The 18,582-nt window shown below is 40.4% G+C and overlaps 1 protein-coding gene across 2 annotated transcripts; it reads right to left on the bottom strand.

Moving 5' to 3' along the window:
• Window positions 1-1,979: 1,979 nt before the first annotated feature.
• On the bottom strand, window positions 1,980-18,440 carry cskl (c-src tyrosine kinase-like). Of its 2 annotated transcripts, none has more exons than XM_015053706.1 (12): window positions 18,336-18,440; window positions 16,633-16,749; window positions 14,747-14,859; window positions 10,442-10,661; window positions 7,559-7,652; window positions 6,997-7,062; window positions 6,433-6,532; window positions 6,176-6,266; window positions 5,884-5,957; window positions 5,109-5,304; window positions 3,419-3,505; window positions 1,980-2,554 (listed from the first exon to the last, which is right to left on the bottom strand). In XM_015053706.1, exons 1-12 carry the CDS (start codon window positions 18,348-18,350, stop codon window positions 2,372-2,374), a joined length of 1,356 nt encoding a protein of 451 aa, XP_014909192.1. In that variant the 5' UTR covers window positions 18,351-18,440; the 3' UTR covers window positions 1,980-2,371. The 2 variants fall into 2 exon arrangements, with proteins under 2 accessions (XP_014909192.1, XP_014909193.1); XM_015053707.1 differs by having other exon boundaries at window positions 16,633-16,746; window positions 18,336-18,438.
• Window positions 18,441-18,582: the final 142 nt, after the last annotated feature.

The raw sequence follows: 18,582 nt of genomic DNA, 5'->3' as shown, positions 1-18,582 counted from the left end.
AAGTCCAGATCTCTTCTCAATCACCTGATTGAGAAACATTTTCACACTTCTGCAGATCCAGAGCCATCTTACAGGACAGTGAGGGAAGCTGAGACGGTCCTGAACGAAGACCACCACACTGCGACATTATCCACTTTATGTTACTGTACTTTTACACATTTTATCCACGTTGGGTTTGAGACACGTGTATTACTTTAATATTGTTAATAAATTGCTTCCCTTCAGTTTGGATTTAAAAAATTATGTTCTGATTTAAATGCAAAATTATACATGTGACAAATAATCTAACAGAGCTCATCTTGAGCATCACACCGTCATGGGGACAGTCGTGCCTCCATTGTGGTGAGAGAATGCGTTTCTTTTCAGCTGGTCAGCATTTATTGGAAAATTGAACTAGACACTGGAAAATACCTGGAAGAAAAGTTGATAGAGCCTGTAAAGAATGTGAAACTAGAGCTATGGAAACCTCCAAGCGTAAACATAGAGCCAGAGCTAAAATAAAAGAGTTATCAAATATCAAAGCTTAATGTGTAAGCGTGACTCATAGTCCAGACCTAAATTAAATTCAGCATCTGTGCCAAAACTTGAAAATTGTTCACAGACACCGACTAATCTGACAGAGCTTGAGCTGTTCTGCAGACTCTCGAGTGCAAAGCTTGCAGAGACGTACTTCAAAAGATTTACAGCTGCAATAACGAAATGCGATTCTACAAAGTGTCTTCTCTTGGAGGCTGAAAACAAATGCAGGTCACACTTGTCGAACTTACTTCAGGTGGCTATCTTGGAGATTATTTATAAATTTATGGCTTTTTTAAAGACCATTATGAATTCAATTTAATACCTGTCTCATGACGGAAATGTGCAAAAGATAGCCCTGTGTCTTACATCGAAGTAGTTCCATACTTTTTTTTTGCACAGAATGCATGCAGCATCGTTACAGGTCGGAACTAGAACCGAGACAGTGGAAAATCGTCATCTCACTCAAACACCACCCCGCCGCCTCTCTTGGCTCCGCACGGTTTGCTGTAATTTTCAAAATTTATCAGGGCAATGCTTTCACAGGGGGCTAGTTACACTAGGGTGTCGATGTACACTTTTTAAAAACGAATTTAAGACATTTAAAGCTTTTTTGCGGCTGCGCTGACACCACGAAAATGATGCATTTCCACACTGTTCAGATGGAATGATTTATTCATAGTCATGATAGCATAATAAAACAATGAACATTGAAAGCACTGACAGCTGAACCCAAGGCCTCTCACACACAGCATGCACCAACCCGACCCCAGAGTTCAGGGACGCCAGGCATCCAGAGCACCAAGTCACTTTCCTGGCTTCTCAGAGTCCTCCTCCTCTGTCCCGTCCCGGTCAGTTTTCTCCTTGTCCTTTCCTTTTAAACCTTTAAATATATTTTGATATAAAAACAAGCCCACGTATGATGAATCGACCATGTGTGTGAAGTGCTTCTCCTGCTCCAGTCTTCTCCAGTAATCACCCTACGCCGCCACTCGGGGCTGCCTTGGCAGCAGCATGAAGATGACAGCGCCCCTCGCTAAACACCATCTCTTCCTGTTCGTGTGCTCTTCTTAGGGGAAGAAAAGAAAAACTGAACAAAACAAAAGATAGAAAATGGCGGAGTTGTGGGGAGACTGTAATAAAAAAAAAAACATTTACTGATCTCCCTGAAGAAAAAGAAATAAAAAAAATAATAATAATAAAAAAATGACACCTCAACAGTCCAATTAGTAGTAGTGGAGGGTTGTGGAGCTCTGTAGACTGGAGGCACTTTGGCACAGAGCGAAGCACCCCCCCTCCACCTGACAACACAGCAGAGGGTCGGGGGTTAGAAGGATGGAATGACAGAGCTGGCATGCAGAGCCACGTGGTGATGCATGGATACTGGAATGATTTAAAAAAAAAAAATCAAAAGGTTGGGGGTAAAGAAGAGAGCACCTGACAAACGTGGAGGAAAAGGCCAGCCCCTCCTCCAGTTAATGCCACGTTTCAGGAGGAAGAGGAGGAGGGAAAAAAAACAAGGAAAGAAAAAGGCATGATGCAAGTGGATGAGGATGAGGAAGAGCAGCTCGGACCAGGTTACAGAGCGTGAGCAAACAGCGGCAGGTGAAGGAGGACAAAGATGAGGTGTGAGGAAGCTGCTTGGCAAAGCTATACAACACAAACAGGAAAACAGTCCTAGTGAGGAAGCAGGGTGGAGCCTGAGGTCGACGGAGGGAACACGGTTTGGCAGTCCCTTGGTTTGGCAAGCAGGAGGAAGGTGCTGTGGTCCCTCTTCTCCTCCTCCTCCTCCCATGATCCATCTGTACAGGGCTGCTCCTCATCTCCCCCAAGTCCCCGCCTCCATAGCTGCTTTTTACAGGTACAGCTCCTTGGCTCTGATATGCTGCAGTTTCTCCCTCAGCATGCGGAAGGAGGGCCGCATGGCGGGGTCCAGGGTCCAGCACTGCTTCATCAGGTCGTAGACCACAGGCGGGCAGCCGTCCGGGGCGTCCATCTTGTACCCCTTCTCCACCCGGGGCACCACGTCTTTTAGTGGCTGAGAAACAGACACGCACAAACACACCGAGCAACTTTAGGGCCTCAGTCAACTACTCTGCCATTTATAGCCACGATTACAGTTTTTAAATCACATGCTTTGAAAAGCAGAAGTAGAGTCTCCTGCACAACCAACACAAACGAAGCAAGTGGTTTCTGAATGGTAAAGTTAACAACAAAACACTTGTCTTTTCCAGCAGCCATTGTACAGCAAAACCAGCACGGCAAATGTGCTGGAGCTTTGCTGGGGTTGCTTGGTAAGGGCGCAGTGCGACTCAAATTGGGAGGTTTTTGAAATGGCTTGCTTTCCAGACACCAGAAAACATTAACATATTTCTAAAAAACAGCTGGATGCTTTTTTTTTAAGTGTACTATTACTGTTTTTAGAAACAGTAAGGACCCAAATGAAATTACAAAAATATACAAAATGTGAATTTTGCATAATTTAAGATTGAAAGTGCAAACAGGTTTTATGACAGGTACAAGGTTATTAAATCAAAAGTATCAAATATTGACTGATTTCATGCAGCATTTTAGCATCGTTATTTCCTTAATTCTTCCAATCTTGATTTAAAATTAATGAGAGATGTCCTTTATTATTTTAAAAGATTTCGAAATTAAGGTTTATTATCTTTTAGAAAATGTAAACTCAAACATTTAATACTTTTCTAAAAATGGAACACAATTAAAGCAAATTCCAAACTCTGAGGACTGTGTAGGAAACCAGCTGTTTGTTTTTCCAGCCAAAATGATTCTCCTATTGCACAAAAATAAAACCAGACAACACTGGTCCCAGCGCTAAAGTCTGCCATCTGCTGGTTTATCTCAAATTTGACAACCAGAGATGACCAGCCGGGATACTTACAATTCTAGGGTAAGGCACGCGGCCGAAGGAGTAAATCTCCCAAAGAAGGATTCCATAACTCCAGACATCCGACTTGGTGGAAAACCTCTGTTGGGTAAAGACAAGCGAAGCGATTAACACGTTTTTACATGAAGTCATTCAGAAAGTGACACATAAACACTGCTGACATAATTAGCAGCGATTTGACAGGGTGATACCGCTGCTGCCTGAGGAGGCGCCGTCATTAAAGCAGAATGCGCAAGATCTGGATATGAGGATCCTAAATTTAGTGCTAGCTCATATTTGTGAAGCTTGTTTGTAAAGTTGAGATTTGAGCATCCGTGGGGATTATGTGCCCACTTTTCAAAGCAAAATAAATGATTTCCACATGACGCCTGCAAGACATTTGATAAACATTTGAGAAAACTTACAGAAACTCTGTAAATAATCTATAACACCATTATAAGTATTATGGGTTGCAAAGATATGTTCCAGCACTTGAATAAAATAACAGCTTGAATCAAATGTGATAACAGAGTTGAAAGTTTAAACAACCAAGATTTGTTGAAAGTTATCTCATATGCTTGGATTAAAAGAAGAGGTGACATATTTTTGCATTCTGTTGCCATAATTTTTGGCAAAATTTTAATGTCATTAATAACTTATCTTAGAAATTATGTATTGGAAAACAGACACAGTGCTGTAGTAGTTGCTCTGGAGGGGTTCACTATAAGGCCATGCTAAGAAAAAGTTTTACCAGTTGGTATTAGAGACTGAAACTTGAATGCACTGTATTAAAACTAGGATCTAATTTGAATGGATGTTCCTGAATTTGCCAAAATGATTGCGAAGAATTGGGATTTTTTTTAATTATGTAATTTTACCTTTCTAGATACATTTGTTGTGAACTGAAATAATGGAAATAAACTGAATTTAACTGAACTGATTCAGTTAAATCAGTTGAGCACTTAAGTTTAGAGCTATTTCCATTATTTTAAATAATGTAGACTACCTGAATCAGCTGAAGATAAAGTACCTAAAACAAATCAGGGATGTAAAATTGACTGGTTTCTATGGTTACCATGGTTCAACCTGCCTGAAAAGGCTTTGAGATAATATTTCGTATCTGCACTAATAAGCCCAGCGAAATGTTTTGTTTAGTTTAAATCAGTGGTTCTAACCTTTTTTGAGGTACCGAACCCCCCAGTTTCATATGTGCATTCACTGAACCCTTCTGTAGTGGGTTATATCCCCCCCCTCCCCAACACACCAAATAATTTGAGGTATTCTGATTTAGTAATGTAATTATATTAGTGGTATTACCTCCCCCACGCCACTAGAGGCAGTACCAATCCCGAAAAGATGCGACTAAGGAGCAGATTTAGACTATAGAATTTGGTAAAAACTGTGAGTTTTGCTGAAGTAATTAAAGACACAAGTTCAAATCCATGCTGAGAGTGGAGCTCCTTCAATCAGTGCTCCTCCGCAGCTCTGATTGGCTAAGCGATGTAACGTGATCCTCTGCAGTGAGTGATGGCACAGCGGCGCGTCATCACGACTTTACACAGGTGTGTCTTTACCTCCGCGGCAGAGGCTCCGCCGAACCCGAGACCGACTCACCGAACCCCTTGGGTTCGATCGAACCCAGGTTAAGAACCACTGGTTTAAATTAAAGAAAGCCACAGCCTGTCAGTGCAGATCTGCTGCTCACCTTCTCTCTTAGCGCTTCTGGGGCGGTCCACTTGACGGGCAGCTTGGCAGTGTCCTGTATGGAGGAGGCCTCCTTGGTGAGACCAAAGTCGCTGACCTTGGCGATGTTGTCGTCAGACACGAGCACGTTCCGAGCTGCGAGGTCTCTGTGGACGAAGTTGTTGGCCTCCAGGTACTCCATGGCTTCGCACACATCACTGTGGGTAGAAAGAAAAGGACAACAATATCATAGCTATAACTTTATTACATGAAAGATTATTACATGAAATGTGTGATCTGCTCTTGACAAGAGGAAAAGTCAAACATAGAGACAGAATATTGTGTTTTCAGATCCAATATCTTTGTCTGATAGATATTTTCTTCCTTTTCTTGCTTGATTTCATGCAAATAAAATCTATTTCTAATAAGAGAAGCCAAGTATTCCATGTGTCCCACTGAAAATAAGCCACTGAACACCTCACAGTGGATTAATACACAAATACCTTCAGACTGGAACATTTTCGCTCATTTCATGGCCTTTTTTTCCACAGGTGCTAGACGAAAGCACTGTCTTAACAACTGTTTAATTAAAAAGGGATTAAGTCAAAGCCTATATTTGCCAATGCAGCAGCCATTTTTTTCAGAGAAAACCATCTGAATAATCTGTCTGTCTGTAAACAAACGGTTCTGGAGTGCTTCCAGCCAAACGGCTGACGCCGTTCCCATGAAATTCTGCACAACTCCTGACAGCTAAGCAAACATTTTCAGATGTAAATCTAACCCAGACGAAAACTCACAGTGAGAACTTTAGCAAGCAGTCCCCACCAAGAACAGTCCGTCCTCTGGAGCGCAGGTAGTCCACCAGGCTGCCCTGTGGGATATCAACGTCAGTAAACTGCTGGATTATGAAAACATCAAACGATAATTCAGAAAAATAAACATGTGCAGCATTCAGTGCATTTAATCTCTAGTATAATCATGAAGATATCGATCATAATCTTTAAAAGCAAATGACTGATACATATTTAATAACTTAAGAGTTATTTATAAGAGAAACAACACACCCACATGCACACTGGTCTGACTGACCTTGGCCATGTATTCTGTGACGATGTAGAGGCTGCCCCTCTCCTCCACAATAACACCGAGCAGCTGCACCAGGTTGTTGTGCCTCAGTTGCCTTTGTAAACAAACAGATGGGAGAAAATGATGCTGTTGGTGTGCAAGAAAATACATAAATCCATTTAGCTGCTCACGCTAAAGTAAAACCTCATTAAGAAACAGAAACACAAAGAATTGTTTCAAATTACAGAAGAGAGAGAGAGAAAAAAAAAGCCTGATCTTACGTCATGACGGAGGCCTCGGCGATGAAGGCTTGTGCTGTGGCATCGTTTTTGATACACTTGACAGCCACCTTGGTCCCTCTGTAGTCTCCCACCATCACATCTAGTCATGAAAGACATGTTTACATGTCAATATGATGGGATGTCTTCCCCGTTTATTGCGATCACAGCTCTGATACAGGATTGCGGCTGTCCTGATCCACCTCTCATTTCTTGAACTTTTGTTTCCAACAAACCAGAATTCCTTGAAACTTTAAAAGTAGGGATGCGAGTTATAGAGTAAGGAGTTGAATATGCAAATTTATAACTTAAAAATCATACAATATGATTTGCAGAATTTTTGTCTTAGATTCACTCTGTTCACAGAATCAATGTAAGGAAGTAAAGAAGCAGCCAAGGTCTAAGGAATTGCAGGGATGATAATAATAATAATAATAATAATAATAATGATAATAATAATAAGAAGAACAACAAGAAGAAGAAGAAATCAATCTGCAGAATGACTTCGATTCTGTATAAAATTAAATTATAATTATATTAAAATAAAAAAAAAAAACAGTTACTCACCTCCAAACTCCCCCTTTCCAATTGTCTGAAGCAGCTTTAGTTCTTTTCTGTTCAAGGCCCAGCCACCTGCCAAGAGGGGCCAGAAGGGGCTTAATAACTGTAATGCAACATTAACGATATTATTTTTTGTCCCAGAATAATCAGAGATCTACAATCAAACTAATCACAAGATGTAATAAAATACGTTTCACTCTGATGAGAGCTCTCTTTGTGTCGACTTTTAGAATAAGTGCTGCGATAATCAGCCATGTTCAGAGGGATGCATGAAGTTCAGCAAAGGCACATGGAGGAGGAGGCGGCTGGTACAGATTAACTTTGACTGCTGGTGAAGCCCATGAGTATTCACACACAAAAAAAGATTAATCACCCTCGTGATTAATGCTATTAGGCTGTAGATGACAGCACAACCTTAGAGGGCATGTAGGGTTTGCATTTTACTCCATGCGCTTGCATGTGACATTGCGCTTACAAGGTTAATATGTCGGCAAGTAAATAAATGTTCCTGTGAGCCTCGGTGCCAGAAGCCTAGTGGAGTGGTGTGGTAAAAGTAGGGCAAACTTACTCCTGGAGAACTCGTCCTGCGCCGCCACCGTCCCTTCCATCAACTTGGGCTTAATCAGTCTGGTGCAAAGCCCATCAGCGTCTTTGGTGTAGTGCTGCGCACACAAGTTAGCACAATTAAGATGTCATTTTTAGGTTTACAATGTAAAACTACCTTGTTTTATATTTTATGAAGGGTTAAAACAGCAGGCATTAAGACTTAAGACATTGGGTGGTGCTTAATGAATCATCACTTTGTTCATATAATAATTAAGACGCTTGTCTTTTATCTGCAGACAGCTACACACGAAAATTGTGATAAAAGGAAAACTGCTGCACAACTTCGTCTGAGCACCGTATATTTCGCATCCAGATGTCACATCTGAAATGGAGCCATAAACAGGTTTGACACAGGTCACTTAAGGCCATAGCAGTGACAAGACAAGGCTACAATAATACACAGCATTCTGTCAGTACTCCAGCTAGACTGATGCGACGCAGCAGAGGGGAAATTTAGTGTGAGAGGTCAGTGATTATGAGATTTTCCACACAAAACAACAAAACCGTGTCATTGGGTCATGAAATCAGGTTGTACTGAGGTTCATATATTATCATGGCTGATAATATATGAACCTCAAGGGAGTAAGACTAAAATTTATAATTTTAGTCTACTTTCTCCTCTCACTTTTTTCCCCTTAAATAATTAGCAATGACAGAAAATATCTTTAAAAACTTTTTATTTCAATAATTCCTTCTCTGAATTGACCTGAATTCAAAGCTGAAACAAACAGATGCTGTAAAACACGCATGTCAAACATGAAGGTACTTCTTGATTTTCTGGAAACCCAAAAAAATCAGTTGATAAAAAATATAGATTTTCCAAAAATTAAATGTTCAAAAACAGAAAATTTAGATCAATCGATAAAATTAATACATCACCCAGCCCCAGATATTAGACAAATAAAAAATGGAAGTTTGTTGGGTTGTGAGGGAGCTGAAAAAAGGTTGTTACTCCAATTAGGTAACTTTAGTCTACAGACTGCAAGTCACCATTACAACCACCAGAGGGAGAGCAAGGTGCAGGAAGAAATACTCTGAGCTAGCTAGTTCTCATGCCTGCAAATGGATCCTCAAATATTAAATAAGAACATGTTCATGGACGATTATGCTATATCTTGGGTTTTCCTCTTGTTGAACTAACTCATTTGTGTGTTTGGTACAGTGTTTATCAACTGAAAGGCTCGAAATAGTTTGATTCTGCTTGTGTAACATGTTACAATTGACAAAAAAAGTAATTTACATAAATGTCTTAGCTAAATCAAGATCTTCCCGTATGTAATTAACACTGAAGGCTGTGATTATGAAGTAAAAATACTCAATGAGTTCATAAAAGACAATACTTCTCCATCATGCAATTATATCACTGCTACCACAGGCAGCCCTCTTTGCTTTTATCACATGCATAACATTACTGCGGATGCCGTAACTGACAACAAGCTGTCAGCAAACAGTATGTTTAGGGATAAATTGAAGGCAGAAGCCATATGAAACGTGCTGTGACCAATAATAACAGCAGAGCGCAGGAACAGACAGCTAAACGGAAAAACACCAAAGAATGTGAAGAATCCTATCTAAGGCTATTTACAGGGGAATGCAGACTGTCTACCGGATAAAGATATGGAGAGACTGACAGAAGGGAAAATGAAGGAGAGCGGGGAATATGAGGCAGCAGGTGGAAGAGTGAGATGGATAACAAAGAGAGGAGGACAAAAAGCAATATGCCAGGTATCCACGAGGGAACCCGAAGAGGGAAAGACTGACAGAGGCGAGGCGGAGAAAGGAAGTGGGGGCAGAGTCGAGTGTGGAGGGTGTGAACAGGATAGACAGAGATTGTGGGTGGCTGATAATAAGAATGCGCCAGAAATGGGGATGATCTCACTGCCAGCTGGCAAATTCCTATCGTCCACTTCCAGTGCCCCACGGGGTAAAAAGATGAGGCCCAATTAGAAGTGTGATAGCCGCCAATCTAGCCTCTCTCCCCCCTGTTTATCTGAGAGGATGAAAGAGCTCTCTTTCTCTGCCTGCCACCACGCCTCCTGTCTTCCCCTCTCCTCTCTGTCCTTCCTCTGAACCTGCCTTCAGATAGCGGGGCAGGAAGGGAGACGATCAAACAGCGCTCAGAGTATGTGCTCGAGTCTTGATGTTAAGGGAAAGGTGGACAGTGAGTGTGAATCCTTCTCGTTTTGAGTTATGCAATCATGTTTCAGCAAGAATAAATACCCAAACTTTAATATGGTGGCAAAGTTTGTACTGTGGATTGTGAACTAAACAATATTTTTTCAAACGCATTATTAGTAACAGTATGTTTCTTTGGTATTTCACCGGGAACCTATTACACTTCCTGGAACAGGTTAGGATGGTTACATGAGCTAAAACATGTTCACTGCATTTTCTGTTCAAAATCAACGCTAGATGATGAGATTTTAGTCTGCTCTGTTTTGAGCTCACTTCAGAATGAGCTGTTTTAGACCCTATTGTGACTTTAAATAAATACAAATAAGCCACACTCATTTACACTTACACTTTACAGAAAAACAGCTGGGTGTGTTTTTTTTTTTTTAAGCACTTGGGCTGTTTTTAGAAACAACAGAAACTCAAACGGAAATACAAAAACATGCAAAATGTGAATTTTGCATAACAGGTCCTCTTTAAAGAATCTAATGGGTTACACACTGTGAGCTACATTCTTTTTCACACATTTTATTTAAAAAGCACTTCTTTATAATGACAACTGAGGAATACAATAGACTACCTGCATAATAACAAAATCTAAAAAAGAAACAACCAAACAAAAAGAACAAAAAAAAAAACAAAACAAAAACAAACATCTGAGTTCAACCCTCACCTCAACCAACTGCATGAGATTCTCAAAGTACTCCTCCTCGTCGATGGTCAGTTTGCCGTTGTGGTAGATGATGCGGTAGTGCTCCACCTTGCCTTCGCAGCTGACGCACAAAGTGTAATCGCCAGGGTAGTTGGTGCTCTCCCTCACCAGGTAAAGACCCGTCTCTGGGGGGTAGAGGAGACGCTCCGCCTGCTCGCGAGTGATTTTCCCATGAAACCATCTAAAGCGACGGAGAAAGGAGAAAAGTTAGCAAAGCACAGAAAGGGAAGTTTGAAACAACTTCAACTCCTTAAAGTTGTTCATATTTTGTCATATTACAACCACAAATTTTAGTGCATCACATGACAATTTTATCTGAAATTACAGCAAAGTAGTGTATGACATCATGGTAAAAGAAAATGACAATTTACAAAACTACTTCTTACCAAAAATGGTTTCTGTTTACATGCCCTTCATTCCGCTACCCCTCAAATAAAATCTAGTGCAACCCAATTCCTCTAGAAGTCAGCAGAAGAGTAAATAAAATGTTTGTACTTTAAGGAGACAACTAGTTGTTCTGGGACTAAGAGGTACGATGGAGAACATTGGTGAACAAACAGCATCATGAAGAGGAAGGAAGACATCAGACGGGTCAGACATACAAACTGGAAGAAAGACAAAAGCAAAAGGCTAGAGGCCTTTGAATTGAGCTTCTAGTAAGTGAACAAAAGTAAACATAAAGCAAGAGCAACAATCAAAGCATATGGGCATGCTAATATGGCCCAGTCAAAGTCCATACCTAAATATAAATTAAGAATCCACGGCAACACCTTGCTAATTCTCAGATGTATCCAATCTGACTGAGGTTGAACTAGCCTACTAAAAAAAGGGGTTAACAGTTCAGCCTCAGGATACAAAAAGCTGATGGAGGCAGAAAACTTTCCCATGGTGGTCTGGCAGCACTGACACATGGGAGTCTGATACAAATGCGCGTTACTTTTTTGTTTGGTTGGAAATAAAAATGCTACAAGACAAAAGGATTGTCTCCTTTTTTTGTGTTTGGTAAATATTAGCAACGAGTTAATAGAGCAGGGTTTTGCTCAAGGTAGTGGCTGCTGGAGGATGCGATTACAACACAACCCATTATCCCACCGGATCAATCGGGTCTTCTTTTTGTCAGATGCCTGCTGAGCCAAGAAGACGCCTCCTCAGAGTACGTAAGAGCTAAAAAAAGAAGTTCTATAAACTGCATTTGGCCACAGTTTCAGTACTGAGGAAAACAAATAAAAAAAAGAAGAGAAACTATGTCAATGTCACTAAACTTGTGGAGTTTCAGCCGCACACAGTGATTTACTGTCTTTTCTGAAAGAAGAAGCGAAAAACAGGAGTGGAGCAGTAAAGGGAAGCCAGCAGCAGCGCTTCCACTCAGACCAGAGGCGGAGGCTCTCGTCTAAGAGATTCAGTGAGAATGTAGAATGTACCTGGTCAAAAACAACAGGAAACGCACACACACAAACGCACGCACACACACACACACACACAGAAATAAAGTCTGGGGGCAGAAGAGGAAACTGACATGCAGGCACAGCAATAACAGGAAAATACAAAGAGGCTTAGACGGGGCAGCGAGTCCGACAGCCAAGAGACCCACTCCTGAGTGAGGCTCGGGGGAACTGAGAAGTGACCTGAACTTTTACTAAATGGAAGAGGAAAAAACAAATTGAGTCCTCTGCTAAAATACAAAGGTGCTAGTTTCTTTTTTACATAAATGTCTATTTCAGATCAAATGCCTTATTTTAGAATAAAGTTCTGTAATGCTCTAGGTTGCCTCTAACAACAGATCAGGAGGAAGCACAGAACACTGCACAGTTGTTCATTGACTTCTGCCACTCATGGAAGAACGATTCCATGAAAACAGTTTCTTCCTTACTGCGTTTACTGGGTGGTAATTAACTACTCTAATTGATTTATCCTGTTTTTCGGTGCTTGCCTCCGTTGCACCCTCCTCTTCCTCAGTTCTTGGGCTCATGAGACGTCGGAGGTCTTCGTGGTAAAGCAGCTTAATGCAGGTTGAGTTGATTAGATCAGCGATTGCAGCTTCTCCGATGGACAGAAGCTCTTTAACTCCCACTAATCTGAGAGTGGACGACAAGCTGTGTGAACGGCCGCGGATGCGCTCAGTGGAAACACAGTGCTGCTTTGTTCCGAGAAGCCAACCGCAGTTTTCAGACGTGACATCATGGTGAAACAGGACGGAGTCCTAAACATGCCTGGTCCAACATGGAAGGAGGAAATTGGACAGCAGTGTTTAACGTCCTTGTTGTTATCATAGGATGGTGCCACAATGAGAAGCAGAATTCGCCCACAAGAGGGCAGCAGAGTGAACAGAAGCAATAAGAGCCCCCAAGATGGCATCTTCTGCTGAGTATCAACAAGTGAGTGTGAGAATGGGGACAGAAGACCACAGCTGAACCCTTATGTAACCCAGAATAGAGGGAGAGGCCGTTACTGAGACATCTGTTAGTGATTCATGACAACATTAAAATGTCCCTCTGCGTCACTAACAGTAATATCAGGACGGCTTGTGCGCAAAGAGAGCACGAAAATGTGGTGATATCACTAAAATATGACCTGGCCTCCCCATTGCAATACAAATATACAAAGAATTTTAATTAATACAATATCACACCACAAATGGTTATCTACGGTTTACAGTTATTAATTTTATTAAAGTCTATGTCAGATATTCATGTTAAAGTGCAAAGATGTACTTTTCAGAGACTGACATTTCTGAATTAAAAATATTTATTTACTGGTTTAATGCCAGGGTCTGCAGCCTTTACAAATGGAAGAGCTGCAAAATGTTGCATAACCTTTAGTGAAAAGACATTAAATATCTACTATAGGAAATCTGTGGTTTTGAGGTTTTAAAACAAAGAAAACCATAAAACGTTTATCAAGGGAGCATTGATTCATTTTCTTATATAGGATGTTGTTGCTTAAGGAGAATTATCCAAAAACAACAACAAAAAATAAAATAAAAAATAACATCTAGTTTCCAAAGAAAGAATGAGGAAAATATATACATTATAGATAGCTGTGCTATTCTGTTATGAAAATACAATGCAGGATTTATTCCATGGAAAAAGAAAATTTAAGAAAGACCTGCTATATGTATTTTTTTAATTTCTTTTAAGTTGGTTCTCCACTTTTTTAGCCAAATTAATAAGAGACATTCTGGAAGGTCCAAAGAGCCACTTGTGGTTTCGGAGCCATATAGGATGAAGACCCCTGGTCTAATGTAATGTTCAAATTCAGAACTGGATGCTAAAATGTAACTGTATCATGAATCTGCATTTCACTTTTTGAATTGAATTACTGAAATAAATCATGGTGATGCAGGCATATATAAACCTCACACACAAACACACTCCAACATGCCAGAGCTGGATGAGCCGGTGTGGACAGACGATACCAGGGGTGGCACGGAGAGAGAAGTTTGAGCTTTCAGCAGCAGCTCATGAAGAAACAAAGAGGCTCAAAAGTCAGTTCAAATGCTTCCTGCCAACATGATGTGAAAGTCAGCCACTGTAAATTAAAGCGGGAATGCTGACAAGCACCGGCACCATAATGAACTGATCTGATTTCACTCATAAAGGTGTAGATAGTGTAGATTACACTTTTCTTTGAAATGAACAAAAGGTCAACCCAAAATGGCAACTAACTGCTAAATACTATTTTAATTTTCTAAGATAATGGAAAAAAGTCAACATTTTCTCCAATTAGAAATTGAGCATAACAATAGCTAACTATAACTTCTTCCAACTTCAACTTGTGCTAACATAAGCAAACATTTTTTGCAGGACGTGTTTCCTTTCGCCTCACGAATGAACAGCTCATTTTGACGTCAGAACATTCAGGTATTTTCTGTTACTGCAGAAAGAGAGGCTTGGCTTCCTTGTCTCGTTTGATTTGCGTGCAGCTTTCATCATGTTGTCCTCTTTCTGACTTGCCACAATTTCAAAAAGAGCCACTCTGTCACTCTGAAGCGGCACACAGATGCTTCTGGCCTCTGAGACAGTGACACAGATGAAATGAGACACCATAAAGGAGGAATTTCCGCGGATTGATGTCGGAACTACGTTTTCCCGTCGCTGCGGGGAGCCAAACAACTTATTCACACGGTTGAGGCACAAATATGCAATATGCACAACCATAGTCACATCCCCGCAGTATTTCTCCTACAGGGTTTTTAAAAGTGTTGCATAAGAATGTCCAGCTGCTTTTACGACGCATGACATGCTCCATTAGCACTTGGGTACTTACGGCATAAGACTGAGCTTCCCTCCTGATTTCACTCCTTCCCGTTTCTGGACGTAGTTGGCCGGAATGGTGCCCTCTCTGCCCACTGTGTTTCTTGCTTTGTACCAGTTTGGATCCTAAAAGAGTCAAACGTCATTAGAGTGAACTTCCATCTCTGGTGAAGCTGAGGGCCCACTCATCAGACTTTGGCTCCTACCTGATACTCCCACTCTAGAATAATGGACAGAATGTGTCAATGAAATCTATCAGATGGGAAGATTAACATTCGTAAACCATTTAGAGATGAACAAGTGTACTATGGTCAAAATGGATATCCTATGTTAACCCTTTGAAGACGAGGTCTAAATAGCCATCCCGGCGTGGAGTCTCTCTTCTCTGTGCGTCAGCGCTCGGTATGAAGCCATGTAGCGATAGCTAGCAAAACTACTACTAACCCTGCACACACCACGAACTCTAACTAACACACTTATAGTCTAAAAAACCCATCGAAACACTCTTAGTAAAATCCACAGCATCACTGTGCCCTAGTCTCTTGCCGTATCCAAATCCCCCCCCTCGTCTCTTTCCGCGTGTCTCCATTCTACCTAGCAACAGACCGTCAACACATTTTTATTGGTTGTTTTGAAATGTGGTACATTTAGACCCCACAAAATAAGGCGGAAATGATCGATCTTATTTCTGGCTTTATTTTGAAGTAAATAACCACAAAACCAATATAAAAACAACACTTTTATAAAGTTTGAAGTCCGTGCTGTCCAACAGAGTCGAAATGAAAACTCGGATATGCGTCCATGTTATTACGAAGCCTTATTAATGCGTCACATGCTTGTACGCTGCACGGCGGGCAGCGACTTCATAGGGTTAATAAAACAACATGCAAGAATTTTGGCTTGATTTATTAAAAAAATGTAGTAAATAATTGGTTTATTTTGCAAGGAGTGTCTATTGACCATCTAATTTCCTTTTGGTGTTTAGAAGTAGTGTCTCTTCAGAATAGTACCCTTTTGTTCTCTCTTTGTTCTTGTTCTGTTCTATTGTTTGTTGTGCTTTGTTTTAAATGTAAATGTAAATGTGAAAGAATTTGATCACAGATGATATCAAGCTTTTGTAATCTCAATGTTTCAAAAATAGACATTTCACCGCCCACCCCCTAAAAAAAAGATTGATTATTGATTGTATCTCATCTTCTCTTTCTGCTCCTATCACATGTAGTAAAATAACTCCCTTGAAAGGAAGTATTCATTTTTTCAGATAGAGCTCCTTTCGAGGAATCATGAGACTGGTTTACACAATTAAATGTTGTCTAAATCCACTAAAACGAAGTCGGAGGATAAATCAACACCTCAAAATTGTTGTTGTGCTCCTGAAACCATTTCTAGTTCACTTTACAACATTATCCTGATGAAAAAAGTAGGTGTTAAAACAACATCCACATGGATGGCTGGACACAATGTGTCCTACCAAAAATAATTATTACACTCCGTTTGCTGGCTGCCCTTCTTCCCATAGCTCATCTTGGTACTATTCTTCAGGTACGCAATCCACAGGCATCTGATCGTCTATGATGTAAAAGGAAACATGATTCGTAAAACCAGGCCGACAGCTTCTATTGCTTGGTCCAGTTCTGATGCTCATATGTCCACTGTTTGTCATTTGGAGATAGACATCACCACAAACTTCAAATCACTGTGTGCATGAACTTCTTCCGCAATTTTAGAAGCAGTAGCTCATTCTGTTGTAATGGATCAGCCCTCACTCCCTGTGTGCATTCAAGAGTCTCACACCCTAAATACAAGGTGAATACCACCCTTATTCACACCTTAATGCTTGTCATTCCATTTAAATTGAGAATGGAACTTGTGAAATGAGCCTCACCCAGTAATTCTTACCCTGGTGACTCCAATGATGGTCAATACATCTCCTTTACAGAAAGGCAGGTCCTGTTCAGTGCCAGGTTTGAAGTTATACTTGGCAACGCACTCTGTGCCAGACGACCATGGCACCTGCTACACAGAAGACACAGAAAAAGCATCTTTAAACTGTAGTAGGGTTGTCACAATTTCTCAAATGGTTTAAGTATTTACATTGTTACATTGTTAAAATTCCTCGAGGAACTCTGTAGTGGATGCTTATTGTAACGTTACGGACAAACTGGAAAATACATTTTCTACCCTCCTGCTCACAAAAAAAAATGGGTGGCAGAGTGCACTGTGGCAGCACAGATGTGCGTCTGTGTGTGACGAAGGTCGTCATCAGGCAAATGTATATCAAATCTAATAATCAATATCCCAGTTGGTTTTAATGAAAGGCAACTCTAAGGAAGAGGGGGTTTAGCCTATATTTAACAGGAGTTTCAGGATCTTTCAGTTTTAGTGGTGTAAAAACTGAATGCTGCTTCTTATTCTGGAGATGCAGAGCAGACCAGAACCAGAAGACTTTAGCCTTCTGGAATGTTGATTATGGTGATGCAGACTATGGTGATGCAGACTATGGTGATGTGCTCCATTTTCCTAGTTTCAGTGAGATTGCAAACAGCAACTGACTGATTTTTTTAGGCAAACCCATGAAGACAGGAGCTTCTTTTAAATGTCTTATTTTTGCATCTTCTTTCCATTTTTTGTCATGTAGTACAAATGAAAGCTCAATTTCTAATAAGACAGTAATTGCTTATCTTCACTTCACATAATTCCAAACTGAATAAATGCATAGAAGGCTTTAAATAATCTATATGAAGCTGCAATGCTGATGTAATATGTTTGAATAATCCATAAGTGCAGACTACCCATCATGATTAACACACTGTCATCATTAAAACTGCTGACCTGATGTTTTCTGGCAGGTCTAATTGAAACCATTCTTAAATAATAATGTGAATGAGACAAAATAAAGTACTAAGCCGTAGTTGTGAGTCTGTGGCTTTCTTCCCCAAAAAAGTGAAGTTTGTCACCGACATGCTATCTGCTGGTGAGAAATATTATCCGGCAGCACTGACATGCTCTCCTTGGCTCTAGTTGGATTGGGTTGGGAAAATGGAAGAAGCACTGTTACGTTAAGCTCTTAGCACGGCATGTGACATTGCAATATAAATAAATTCTTTTACTACCCACAGTTTACCTGGTCAATATGCAATCTGCCTAGAGAATGATTAATAGAACCAGGTCAGCTGAAGATGAAGTCGTGATGGTCACAAGTTGGGGTGTTTTTTTAAATTTTTTTTATTATTCTTTCAGCTGGATGATTAAATGAAGATGTAAGACTTCAATCTCTGAAATGTTAACATATTTCACTGCAACATTAATTCAGAAATAAATGCAACAGTATAATGTAATGTAATGTAATAAAAGCTAATCAAATTAGGGATGCACCGATACGGAAATTTGCACCTGAAAAGATATCTGATATTACTTTAGCTCCCTCATATTAAACAGTTATTAATATGGCCTTGTTTTAATTAATGGGCCAATTCTGATATGCTAAGAATGACTGATATTGGCCAATGCTGATGTTAATGCGTTACTGGATATGTGAGTTCAACATTAGCCTGTCTGAAGCTCAAGTATACCGAAAGCAAACAAGACAAACAAAGCCTTACATGGATCCCAGACATGATGAGGGGAATTGGGCAGCAGGTGTCCTTGGGCAGGCAGTGGTCACTGTTCAGCTAGTAACATCAGAGCTGTAACACACAAAAGCCAACAACATTAGGAATGACGCACATTAATACAGAGATATGCACTTTTGTTGTCATGAACTCTACAGATTCTTTCAAGTACAAACTGAAATAAATCGCACTTATTTTTCCTCTGCTCATTGTTGTCCTCCCTTCCACCAAAAAAAAA

Source organism: Poecilia latipinna, unplaced genomic scaffold (assembly GCF_001443285.1).
Source record: "Poecilia latipinna isolate Pla-1442-1.1 unplaced genomic scaffold, P_latipinna-1.0 Scaffold1197, whole genome shotgun sequence".
Classification (NCBI taxonomy): domain Eukaryota; kingdom Metazoa; phylum Chordata; class Actinopteri; order Cyprinodontiformes; family Poeciliidae; genus Poecilia; species Poecilia latipinna.
The sequence above is the reverse complement of the archived record's forward strand: the minus strand, read 5'-3'. Positions and strand labels throughout refer to the sequence as shown.

Coding starts and splice junctions, on each gene's coding strand:
- cskl (XM_015053706.1), bottom strand. Junction 5,958..6,175: donor TCACAGAATACATGGCCAAG/GTCAGTCAGACC, acceptor GATATCCCACAG/GGCAGCCTGGTGGACTACCT. Junction 3,506..5,108: donor CAGAAGCGCTAAGAGAGAAG/GTGAGCAGCAGA, acceptor TTTACCCAACAG/AGGTTTTCCACCAAGTCGGA.